This window comes from Ursus americanus, chromosome 4 (genome assembly GCF_024610735.1).
Source record: "Ursus americanus isolate L20-20 chromosome 4, mUrsAme1.1.p, whole genome shotgun sequence".
Lineage (NCBI taxonomy): Eukaryota > Metazoa > Chordata > Mammalia > Carnivora > Ursidae > Ursus > Ursus americanus.
The window spans coordinates 58,696,042-58,709,818 of NC_142130.1; the positions used below are offsets into that span (position 1 = coordinate 58,696,042).

General features: G+C 36.0%; 1 protein-coding gene across 2 annotated transcripts in view; it reads right to left on the reverse strand.

Moving 5' to 3' along the window:
* Positions 1–8,072: 8,072 nt before the first annotated feature.
* Positions 8,073–13,777, reverse strand: part of LOC123784132 (uncharacterized) — a 351,543-nt gene continuing 345,838 nt past the window's right edge. For both annotated transcript variants that reach the window (XR_006777399.2, XM_087861303.1), the window contains one exon: positions 8,073–8,421. Coding sequence is in view for 1 of the 2 variants with exons in the window: in XM_087861303.1 (XP_087717429.1) it covers positions 8,246–8,421 (176 nt within the window). In the remaining variant the exon portion in view is untranslated. The remainder of the gene's footprint in view (positions 8,422–13,777) is intronic.

A 13,777-nucleotide genomic window follows, 5' to 3' on the forward strand; every position in this document is an offset into this window, starting at 1 on the left:
ATGATCACAAGTTGTAACTATTTTAGTTTACCCACTGCTCATTTTTTAAAAATATATATTAGTTTTCTATTGCTACATAAAATATTACTGCAATCTTAACAGCTCAAAATAATACAAATTTATTATCTCACAGTTTCCATGGGTCAGGAGTCTACCATGCCATGGCTGGTTTCTGTGTTTAGGGTCTTACATGGTTGAAATTAAGGTGTCATCTGGGCTTCTGTTTCATCTGAAGACAAAGTGTGATCTTTTACCAAATGGTACTAGAACAGTTGGTATTCATATGCAAAACAAACTTCAATCTATACCTCGTGCCATAGACAATTATTTAATTTAAAATGGATTATAGACCTAATTATAAAATGTAAAACTAGAAAACTTCCTGAAGAAAACATAAGAAAAATATTTGTGACCTCAGTTAGGCAAAGATTTCTTCAATAAGGCACCAAAAAATCATCTACAAGCAAATACGTCGGAGTTCTCTATCGATGCAGCTCTGGCCTCTCTTGTGTTCTATGCAGCAAATTCTTGCTGTCTTTGTCTCCTCAATTCAGGGTATTTATTGTGCTCCACCTGAGTTTCCCCTCCCTATACTGTAACATGAGTTCTCTCTGGAGGCAGTAATCTGGGACAATGATAGGACTCACCTCATTTGTTTCCCATCCTTCAGGGATCACCACCTTTCATTGTCTGATGCCCATTGTCTTGTAAACTGTTGTTCCATATATTTCCATTGGCTGATTGTTTCAAGTGGAAAGATAAATTCTCTCTGTTATTCAATCTACTTTAGATTCTTGAGTCTCTCTGCCTCCCTTTCTCTTGTTCTTTCCATCTTCCTTTCACCGCCAATGTCCTACAGTAGCCTGTGCTGTAATTTTGAATTCTAGTTCCATGATATACAAAATAGTAACAATAATAGAATTTGATAGGACTGAGTGTGGCAAGGGCTAAGTGAGATAGTAAGTTTAAAGCTCTTATTGTTCTCATATTGGCTTTTCCTATCTTGGACTTTTACCCTCCTTATCTAAGATTCCCTGCACCTACGATTAGCAATGCCACTTCAATTAACTACTTCAATTGCAGAGATAGGGTGGCTGTTATTTCAGGACAGCCGAAGGTACCAGATTGCTAAACCACCTTTTAAGTTTTCCAATGACATTTACAATGTATTGGACATACGGACAACGGGAACTCAGAAACATCAACTTGACCTGTGATGATCTAAGTGAGAGAACCTCGTATTTTGCACTTCTGGTATAGGAAATTGAGATATTGAAAAATAGATATGTTAAAAATAGATTAATAGAGAATCTATGGGATTTTGTGTTCTCTGGGTAATGACAAGGGAAAAATAAATGAGAGGGTGCATCCTCATAAAATAGGGAGAAAGAAAAAATCAGATTTGACATGGATTGGAGAGATACAATTCTGAGTTAAGTGGGTGAGAGACTTCAGTGGATATATCAAGTAAAGGAAATGTATGAGTCTACAGCTCAGAGTATAGGTTTCAGCTGGAAAAAAAAAGTGAGATTGCTCAGTATATAGATGATATTTAAGTTCATGATGTGATAACACAGAAAATTGATTATCAAAGACTCATAAAAATCACAATTTTTAGCCAATGCCAAAAATAAATAAGGATTCTATTGATACAGATAAATGCATTCTATGTGAAATAACCCAACTCTTTCAGACATAGATTCAGAAGAAGAAAAATCATCACTCCCACTTTACTATGCATTGTGGGTTTGGATTAATGGACAAGGTATAAACAATGTGCGTGGAAACATTCTCAAAAGAAGTCATTTGCTTTTGGGGCTCCTCAGTTTCACATATAAAGGATGTTTACATTCCTACCTCCTATTCTCCAGTCAGCTCTTCTCCAAAAGAATCCACAAACTTTCAAGTGTACATACAAGTAGCAATCTAGGCCTACTGGCAGATCCTACTAAAAAGGCATTTCTTCCTAGGTAGAGAATACCATCCTTATCTTTCCCCTAGTAAACATCACAGCATTTTTATAAGGAGGTAGAGCCCTAGATCAATCATTCACATCCTGGGTCTCAGAGAAAGGTAGTACGGCTGTTATCAACTTTTTGAGGCCAATTTCACTTCTTATTTTTCTGGCCAATAATTTTTACATCATTGGTGGATTTCAAATCAGTCTCCCTAAATATTTTCTCATTTGCGGGGGGTATAGAAGGTACCATGTAGGGGCGCCTGGGTGGTGCAGTCTTTAAGCATCTGCCTTTGGCTCAGGGTGTGATCCCAGCGTTCTGGGATCGAGCCCCACATCAGGCTCCTGTGCTAGGAGCCTGCTTCTTCCTCTCCCACTCCCCCTGCTTGTGTTCCCTCTCTCGCTGGCTGTCTCTGTCAAATAAATAAAACAAAATCTTTAAATAAAAAAAAAAAAGAAGGTACCATGTAAATAGGTGTGATTCTATTTAATTCTATTAATGAATATACAAATACTTCATTACATCATACTGCCATGACAAAGAGATTAAAAAGTTCCACTACCATGTTCTGTTCATTCCCAATAGAAATGACCTTTACCCATGTTTCCAGTGACTATAGAGTAGCTATCAGAAGCCATTATTCAGTAAATTGCAAATTCTATCTGGTTTATGGACATACGCATCTCCTAGATGTCATAATATAAGCTTTTACAGATGTAAGTGCCTATATATCATATGACATTATCGATTTCTCCCCACGTAAGAATAACATTGTGTTGATCCTCTATGTGTTCAATACCAGTTGAGTCATAGGAGGAGGAATTTCTTTTTCATCTTTGGTACCTGAGACATTAGAGAGCAATAATCATGCCTTACCCCTCTGTGGGATCTGTCATAGTTTATGCTCTCCATAGTGTCCCTAAAATACACACCTTAGCCTAGGTCATTAACCTTACTGATGATGGATCTTTAAATAACCAGAATCCATACTGTCCTTCCGAGTGAACTTTTAAGTCCTCTATCAGAACTATAACGAGTTTGGTATTTCATCAGTTTAATGATATGACTAGCCAAGTCACAAATTATTCACTATTGCCAACTGACTGCTGATGCTGTTCTCCTGAACTAGTGCGCAAATTAAATCCCTAAAATCGTAAGTCAACTGAAATTCCTACATCACAGCTTGCCTAACATGTCTAATTGTCATCAAGTCACCACATTGTTGCTACCATGGGGTGTTTTGCATAGGACAGAAGAACTGGGTAGCCCATGAAACTCTCCACTGGGCAGAGTCTAACTCTAAAAATAGCTCAGTATGGGTTGCCATAAACAGCACATCTGCATCTCAAAAGGAGAGTTATTTGTGATGTATGACTCCCAAGTAATCCTGAATCTCCTTTCCTTGAGGCTGCCCTGCTTCCATGCCACTCTTCTTAAAGGTATTTAATCTACATTCACATTTTAGTATGTTCAATGGTGCAGGTCAAATGCTGACCTTCTGGAAAGGTGGTATCAACTGGCTTCCTGTTACAGCTACACAGCTGCCTCTATTTGTCATCTCACTTCAAATCTACACCACGTGCAGAAGCTAAGCAGCATAATTCAAGTGTAATACTCATCTCAGGATATATTTTAAAAGAACCAAAAGAGTAAATATAGTCCACAAATCATGCACTCAATGTTAGCTCTTACTGGTTGAATCCTAGGTGTGTACTTTGACATCTTTTCCCCCAGGGTATCCAGATCAAGTTTTTAGGGAGAACCCATAAATCAGCACAAGTCAGTTTTCACTCTTTGTACAAAACAGGTTATGGCTTTTCCCATATTTGCCACTAAATGATACTGGATTTTAGAGATAACTAACAGTATTATGCTCTTGTTCTGAGACACTCTTATGGGAATAAAATTACTGCATCTTTCCCTGGAATTACAAACCACTTATAGGTGTCCTTCCCATTTGCTATAAACTCCTTTTGTCTTTCATTATCTGTTTTAACACATATCTTTCCGTCCTTGATGGGGTGCTCTGTTTGGTCATAATTCTTATAGACAGACAGAAACATCAATAATAACTGCCTCACCAGGTCTTATCTTTATCCTGTTCCCAGGAAGAAGTCTTAGGACTTGATAGGTAAAAAGTTATAAGACTGTCCTTTCCACTTGGTAACGAGGACACAGTCATAATTATATCTAAATTAACTCCAAGGGGCAAAATTTCACCCACTCTAATCATTTTAGAAACGTTCACTGACAAATTTAGCTAATAGATATTATATCTTATGCATCAATATTGTTCTCTATTTTGGCATACGAAAAAGCAGCTTTGCCTTAGGGTCACCAACTCAAGTAGTTGGAAAGAAAAAATTTGTAAGGTTAGATAAAAAGTTATATAATTGCATTATCACTCAATACCTCATTCCTTTTTTAAAAAATTTTACATTTGTATTATTTGTATCTTACAAGGTATTTTACATCATATTAACTATTTTAATTACCCTTGGTTATAATAAATCGTCAAAATCATGTCATTTACATTTGTGAGTTCCAAGAGGATAATCTGCACTGAGTATAGAACACACATACAACAACTTCAATCACTCTAACCTGTAACTACACCAATCTGTCATTTTAGGTTTCATTTAAATTCTGGATTCAGAATTTCATTGTTTACCCCTGAATACAATGGATAGTTCTAAATCAAGCTGAATATTTCAAAATATTATGGCAAGGAATAAGCTATTCTGGTGAGATTTCTTATTTACCAACAAGGTGACTGAGTGTTAAGCTATTGGCTTTCTCAGTCATTCTGAGATGAGAAAATTAAAGCCCCATGGAATCAAGGAAAACACATTCTGAGGTTCACCTCAGACCTTGGTTGAGACTTCTGCCCACCAAACTTGACTTTTTCATTAGTTTCATCTATATCACTTTATAATCTGATAAATGGCCAAACTATTGACACAACTTGCTCTTGATGATAAAATTCCTCGTTCCTGAACACTTTTAGGAATGAATGATACTAACAATTGAATTGGGGACAAGAGGCGCAATGATGAAGAAAGACTGCACTGGAGCACGCAGCAATATCCATCAGTTGAGCAATTACTCAAATATGATTTATTGATTACTCACTCTGGGTCACCCAGGGTTTTCAACACCTCGTTTCTATCCTCGGATCCTAATAACTGTTCCAGGAGAGTCTTTTTTTTATGTCTTCTAAATTCAATGTCAGGACATATTCATTTAATTGACTCAACAAGGCTCTAAAACCTTTCCCATAACCTTTTTTAAGTAACACAGTATTTAAAATTGTGCATTCAACGAAAACACTACTCAGAAGGTATTAAAGAATATATCTTGCTTAAAATATTTTCTTGCTTACAGCTCTACATTTGTAAAGTAAAGTGTGTACGTTGATTGGAAGAAATACAGTCTGGCAGGCCAAACTGATAGCCTGTTTGCTATCCCAAACTTCAATTGTATTTTCCACAGTTGCTTCTGAAACTGAATAAACAAAGCATAGGAAAAACAGAAACAGAAAGAAGTCTAAATTCTAAACAATACCCATTTTTAACCCCCTGGCGCTATTGGCAGGAGTCCACACATTGTAGCAAAGTGATTGCCCCTAAACAGTAAGAATATTACCCAGAGCCATCTTAAGATTTCTTTCCTGTTGGTACCAGCAGAGAGCAGAGTCTCTTACCACGTTAGTGGTTTCACTTGATTGAGGTTAACTTTGCACAGCCTCATCATACCAGTACATACTCCTTTCGTGAACACAGGTAACTAGTTTCAAGGATCTGACTACGGTATCTCCATAGATTTCCAATCTCTCCTCAGCTGGCAGTTTGGGTTTTTTGGGAAGACTTCTACATGAATTACCTTGAACCTTTCTGTAAATTTCCAAAGAGACATCCATAACTGAGTAATTCAAACAGTAGTGCAGTGTGTCATCTAGTTAGCTAGAACTTCCCTGTCTCATTACACTCTAAGGCCATTGGCTATAGCACAAGCATCTGCAAAGTTCCAAGTAGTATTCTCAGTGTGGGAGCCTAATTCCACCTGTGTCTGTTAAATGACCGGCTACCAGCTTCGCCTCGTGTGAACTGTATCTTTTCCTTCCCCATTGGGATTTTATACTATCTATCAAGCATATTGCAATCAATTTCCAAAACAACGACTCAACCCTCAGTTCTAGAACACTAATTGTGGACCAAACAGCGTGATAGGCTTCACTGAAAGGGAAACATAGGGTTTAGGACATACCGGGATGGGGATAGGGAAATTCCTCAAGGGCTAATACCATAGGACTCTGCAGGTAGTAAAGAAACCAGGCCTGGTGTGCATGAGCTCATAATGAAATTTTCCTCATTATGGTTTTGGATCTATCGGCTCCATTTTGTCACTGAGCATTGCTGTGCTGCTCTCTGTCTATGGAATTTCTCCAACATTACCTGAGACATAACAGCTATTTCTGGTTTCAAAATTATCTGATATATTTCAGTGGCAGGAATGGTTTCTTTCAATACCCAGTAACAAGTGGGAAATTGTGTCTCAAATAAGCTATAAAATTGGCTGTGTATGGCAATTTTAGAGCTCAAAATGCAAGACATTTTGGATGAATAGTGGTATTTAATTTCCGCCAAAGGGTTCAGCCTGCACGCGTTCTGGTTGCAAGCACATTTAAAGCCTTACAAGCCATTTAGAACGTGCCAGTGAGAATTCCTAAATAACAGCTTTTGCTAATCTTTTAAAATGTCTACTCAGAACCCAATTCCAATTTAGGTTTCATTTTGGTGACCTTATGTCTAGAAGCCATCAAAGTCCTGGATTCATTAGAACTCAAATCATCCTGCCAGACACTTGAAATATTTTTCAGTAGTATGGTTAGAACACTATACGTGTTTCTAATGTTTTCAGGGCTACCTTACATTGGCACACATACTAAAAATTTCACAAATTGGGCTGAACTTTGATATTTAGCTAGATTCTTCAGCCAGGCCTTTTTTTTGCCAAATGGATAACTCCACTCTTTAACTTGTCCTGTCCTTATTTCCAGGAGGAGTTAAGAATTGTGGCATTACCAATGCAGTGCACTGACTTACATAATTAATGATTTTCAAGTCCAGGTACCTACAACACCAGATTAAGATTATACCGGTGAATTCAATTATCTTGAGTCAAGACCATGAGGGTATAATGTGTAGCATTCACATTTTTATAGCATTTTATATGACAAATTTTCCTGGCTCTAGGCTCTATTGTAGCCTTCCTCAATCCTTCCAACAAAATTTCATTCAGATATTTTTGGATGGAAAAATGGTGTCAAGATATAAAATTAACAGATTAGTATCTGTCTCAACTTTTTTAAAAAACTTAAAAAAAGAGATGAAAAGTCATTGTCATCTTGTCTGGCCAAGAATTAAAACCATGAAATATAATAATTGATGCAGTCTGGTATAAAGAAAAAATAAGAGTTTTAGAATCTGATGTGGGTAGGTTTCTAACTTCTCTATACCACTTAGGAACTGTAATATGTAATACTGAGAAACTTAATTGAACTATCTTTACCTGCAAACTATAGTCATCACTGTTTTCCAACTAAAAATGTGAATGATAAAACATCTTATTTTGCAAGAGCGCTCTAAGAATTAGAGAACATTTCTGGAAAGCATATGTCCCAATAGAGTAATCCCTCCCAAAAAGATTGGTGTTATTAATATCAATAAACTAAGGCAATACTTACATGGATAAAATAGGATAGACAATTAAAAAGGAATTACTTGGTAGACTGGGTTAAATAACCAGTCAGTTCTGTTGATAAACAAATCACAAAAAGATAAGATCAATTGGATGTTTTAATAAAATAGATAGAGATTATGTTGGTATGTAAAATGACAGAGTTAAATACTAAACTCTTATCACTCATATTTTAAGCCGAATAGAAAGAAGTATTTTCCTCCATGATTTTCCTTGGTACCTGAATTGATTAAAAAATTCGTAGCATTTTAGTATTTTATTATGACCTTATATAAATGAATTCTTTGAAACTTAGCACAAATATTAAAATATATATATGTATATATATACATACATATATATATATATATATATATATATATATATATATTTCTACAGACTGATATTTTCTACTTTTCTTCCTAGAATGATGTCTCATTGTACCTGTGTAATAGCATTTTAGATAACTGATTTGAGAAAGAATCACAAGAATTCTGCAAGAAGGAATCTTTTTAAGAACGATAATTAGATTTCTACCTGTTCTTAATTTACATACAAAATGTAAGTTTCACAATTGGTTCTAAGACGGGCAATTCACTCTGGAGAGTCTGTTTCTTGATCTCCGTCCTCCCACACAAACACATTTTCTTACCTCTATCCAGGCAAGTATAAGAGCCAATGATGATGCAGACAAGACTGTTGGTACCAGGGATTCTCGCTGGTTCTATAGGAAATAGGTTACCACATAGACATCTAATTAGCAAGAGTAATTAAAAATAATCTTTCGCTCCTACCCCATTCCCTCTGGCAACCGTGACATGCTTTGCTGACACTCCAGTAAACTTTCTGCTTGCTAGTAGCAAATTTTGATCTCTATATATCTGTAGTTAACAAGACTCTGCACATCACAATCAGTGATTGCAACATTTTACTTCCTTTTGTGCCACGGGCTTCATTGTGCTATTGCTTCTTTTTATTCCTTTTGAGCACCTGTTGTCTCTTCTGCCCATTAGGGTTAATTATTTAGGCCACGGAATCTGCTCTGCACGACTGACTTAGTGTGTTTTAATAAAAACATGCTGGTAGCAAACTAATATTTCTGAGATTACTTTGATCATAGAAGTAAGATTTATTTTCAACAATATATTTTTATTTCACAATTATTAGCGGGGGAATTTATACTCAAATTTATATGATAATTTTCTACTACTAATGAATTCATTTTGTTATGTTTTAAAATACAGCAATGCATTATGGACACAACACCCTGCTGAAATCTCTAATGTCACTAAAAGTTATCTTAAATGAACATATAACGGGATTATCTCTAAACATACTAGTATTATTTAAAGGGAACTTTTGTGTTTGTATTACATTGTGATCCCATCTCCAATACAGAATTAAACATGAATGCATGAAAATATGAAAGAGTGCAGGTATTTAAAAGCATAATTCTCCTTTTTCACAAAGCTAATACTTTTACAGGTACATAAAACTAAAAGCAAAGGGGTAAAGGAAGAAAACAGATTTGGGAGACACACAATTTATCATTTATAAAATCAAATTAAAAGAGAAAACTACTGGGTAACAAAAACAGAAAACATGAATTTATATCACCAGAACTGATTTCTTCCAAATACTTTTACTATCGCTTTTACTCAGGAAATAAATAATCCGTCATTTGATTTAGCATGTGGAAAGACTGATGTACAATTTTATATAAATAAGAAGTCAGACTCCTACACGTTTAAAGAAAAGTGGTTTAAATTCAAGTTGTGGAAAATTCCAGAGGGTGTGTAGCTCTCCAATCGGAGGACTCTGGAGAAGCATTTCTGAGTCAAGAGCTAAACGTAAGTAGGGGTTCAGTGTCTGCCTCCTCACGGAACACCATCAAGCGGAAGGAAAGGCAGCAGCTGTCACAAGGTCACATGGCATTCCCAGTTCCCTGGAGAAGGGGATCAGTGCCCCTTATGTTATCAGACCAAGGGGGGGGGGGGGAAGGGGGGTCTCTTTACAGTCCTTTCTTATGTAGAAAAAATGTCACAACAAACTGAGGATTTGGGGGGTGGGGGGGCAGGGAAACAGACTCAAGAAGCAGCAGTTATGAGCGTGGTCCATGATGCTAACTTCTTTTACAAATACATTAAAAACATAAAATTTAGTCTCTGCTTTTATGAACCTTACATTTCAGAGAGAAGGTAAATCCACATGAAACAAGTTTCCTATTCCTAAAATGGGCAATAGAAGAAAATGATATATATATAATATATGAAAAATAAATTTAATCTGCCCTTAGATTAAATGTTTCTTAGTCTTCAGATATCACCTATTTGAAGCATATTGACAATGCTTTAGAAAAAGAAAACTTAATTTTCCGATTTTTTTGAGAAAATTACTAATCAGAAAGTGCAAAATGTGTAATGACATCTATTTTGCTTTTATTATTGAGCAATTAAGCCAAATATGCTCTCTGTTAATCAATCAGGTGCGCACAGAAGGAGGTGATCTCAGCAAGATCCTCTTTTCCGGTCCTTCATCAGTTACTGTAAAGAGGAGTCAGCTAGGGTTGCCGGCGCTGTGTACGCAGAGAAGGCTCTCCCACTGTGCTTTTGCGCGGCTTCGCTTCCAAAGGATGAAAAAAAGAAAGATCACCCTCTACGCTATAAGATTGCTCTCAGTATTTGGCACTGGGTAGGCTTTCAGATTCCTGAACAAAAAAAAATGGGGGGGGGGTATCAAGAACAGAAAATAAAAACTGGCTTTCAATTTTGTCTAAAGTGAAAAGTGAGATTATTGATTTATGAAGTAGAAAAAGAATGATTCAATGTTAATGGCCAAACTATGATTCAGATATTAGATCAAATACTACTTCCAGATACTATATTCAAATGAAACTTGCACTGTGATAAACTAATACAAAATTTATTGAATAGAAACTTAATGTATACAAAATAACTAGTGTTATGACAAATGAATAAGAACAATTTCTCCTAGTTAAGCGTTGTTCTACATTAGTATTTCCCAAAATAACATTATTTCAAAGCATTGCAGAAATCTTCGTAGAAAGAAAGAGAGGGAGATTGAGGAAGGAAGGGAGAAAGGCAGAAAGAGAGAGAGAAAAAGAGAGAGAGACAAGAAGTGATTATTTGAGAAACAGAAAGATTTATGTTTTAGAGTCAAACAGTGTAGTCTATGAAATTAGAATTTTCTATCAAATAAGACAAAATTTACATTACCTTAGAACTACTGTCGATACAGTATGACCCTATAAATATTTCTCAATTTCTTTAGAACATGGTAGCATGCCTCGATTTGTTTTTCCATGAGACACCAGTCCTGGAGATGTTCCATGGGAATGTGCATTGCCGTCCAAAAACAAGTGTTCTGTGTTCAATAGAAATGACCTCTTCTATTTGCTTTATTTAATTCTGTATCTCAGATCTCAACAACTGGGCTTGGCACATAGTAACCCACCAAAAAACAGTTAAATAAATGAATTTATCAAACATAGAAAATTATGTGTGGTAAACATCTTCTCTAGAAACATTTTAGAAACTATCATCGATGTATCTATCATCTATCTATCATCTATCTATATCTATCTATCTATCTATCTATCTATCTCTCTATCATCTATCTATCTATCTATCTATCTATCTATCTATCTATCATCTATCTATCATCTATCTATCTATCTATCTATCTATCTATCTATCTATCATCTATCTATCATCTATCTATCTATCATCTATCATCGTATCTCTAAAACATAAGTTACATCCTTTGAACTCAAATGCCCAAGAAATGTATCTTTGTTTTCTATAATGGTTCAATTCTTAACCCCTACACTACCTACGTGGCAAAACAGTTCATGAGTTCCTGTTGCCTCTGAGGTGTCTCTTGTCCCTGTCCATCCACATGACCTTCATGTCCAGTGGTTTTCCGCTGCTCCTGTACGGGCTGTGCTCCTGATTCGCATATAGGACGGACATAGAAATTGCATAGAAGAGAAATGCTAGTGAATTTTTCTCAAATCATGTGTGTATATGGCTAGGCTTTAAGGGATCTGACGGAAATTCCTATGAAGTCCTTAACAACCTGTTCAGGCACCTCCCCAGCTGTTCCTTGATGTTGCTATTCTCCATTGTGCTCGAGGCTCAAAATCCTTTTTGCATTTCCTTGTTTTGGTTAGTGCCTGCTAAACTTTTAGGAGGCCGACGTTTTCATCTCTCCAGATGCATCATACTCTGCTCTGGAATTTTGACACTTCGGTAAATATGAACAGAACATTCATTGCGGTTGTAGTCCTAAGAATCATACTCCAGACCAAGCAAAATTATTCACCCTTCATGTTTTTTTGCAAACATAGTGTCTTCTCCCAAACCCCCTTCATGGTAGGGCCCTTTAATTGTATGGAGGGCCCAAACTTTTGGAAAAAAATACCAAATGCTCATGTACTTTTTCTCACTCTATATCCCATTCCTTTACCTGTACCCTGTTGAAGTGGAAAAAGGAAAATATAGGGATAAAATGTTTACCACATGTCTTAGTCTGTCAGGGCTACTATCACAAAATACCACAAATTATGTAGTGTATAAACAATAGAAATTTCTCATAGTTCTGGAGGTTTAAGTCAGAGATCAGGGTGTCAGCATGATTGGCTGAGAGTCCTGGGTTGCAGACTTCTTGTATCCTACATGCAGGAAGGGGAAGAGGACTTCCCTGGGCCCTCTTTTATAAGGGCACTAATTCCACTCAAAGGCTCCACCTCTTAATACCATCACAATGGGGATTAGGATTAGTATTTTAGCATTTGAATGGGGGCACAAACATTTAGACCATAGCATTATAATGAAATATTTAGTGGCCATACATACTAAAGGCTTAGAAAAAAGAAACTCAATAACATATTTTAATAAATGTTGTCCAAATCTATTTGAGCAAGCAATGCTTTGCCTTTTCTCGTCTTTCATATTAACATCCTATGGCTGAGGGTTCTGTACAATACCTTTTGGGGAAAGCTTATTTAGGTACTTACAAAGATTGAAGTGTGAATATTTAGATTGAGGTATAAAATACCACTAAATAGTAGTTATGAGGTTACTGACAGGATATAAAAGAAATCAAAAATGAGGATTTGCTTACTTTGAGGGAAGTATCAAAATGATGGTGGTCATCAAGTATAAAGTGAATAATTGTGGAGAATAGAAAACAATTGCTTTTCCTCTTCACTGAGTAGAGTAAAAGCAAATTTTGAAGCAAGAATTTAGTTGAAGAAAAGTGTATTGTTCGTTATAAAATGTGTAAATTGTAAAGAAGGTCACCAAAAAAAAAAAAAAGATATAGAATTTTAATTCCTGGAGAACTTTAAAAACAAGACAGAAAAGTCTCTTAACTAACAAATATACAATTCAGCCCACATGCATGGAATGAGGCAGAAAATATGCTTGAACAATATGTTTTCCTCTTAATCCATCAAGTAGAACTTACTATTCACCATCCACTCTCTTATGTTACATTCATTTACCTTAGACTTAAGTTCTAATCTGATTTTAGAGAAAGCGTCTACCCCAGAAGGGAGCAAGGCCATCTGGTCACAAAAGGATTTTTTCCCCCCGCCCAAATCTAACAATCCTGTTGCAGCTATCCTACAGCTCTTTTTCATTCTTCATTTACATCATTCTTTCTGCCAAAATAATTTTCCTTGAGCTTCTGGTGCTAATTACCAATGTCTGACCTCTTGAATTCTATTTTTTTTTAAAGAATGCTCTGATCATATCTACATTATCTGACTTATGGCATCTTCGCTCTGCATAGTAGATGCCTATGAACTAGTTTGACAGTTGGTTCCAAGATTTCTTGCTTTATCAAATCTGAATTGCTCTCTAAGATTTGTTTCCAATTAACTTCTACCACCTCACACCACCACCCTACATTCTCTCATGTCTAAACGTAAAATGTCTGTTCTAGCCCCAAACAAAACATGTTTTTCCTTTTTTTTATGCATTATTATATGCCAGTAACTCAAGCTTAGGCTCTTGTCATATTCTAATACTTAGAACAATAGCTGGTGCAGAGTA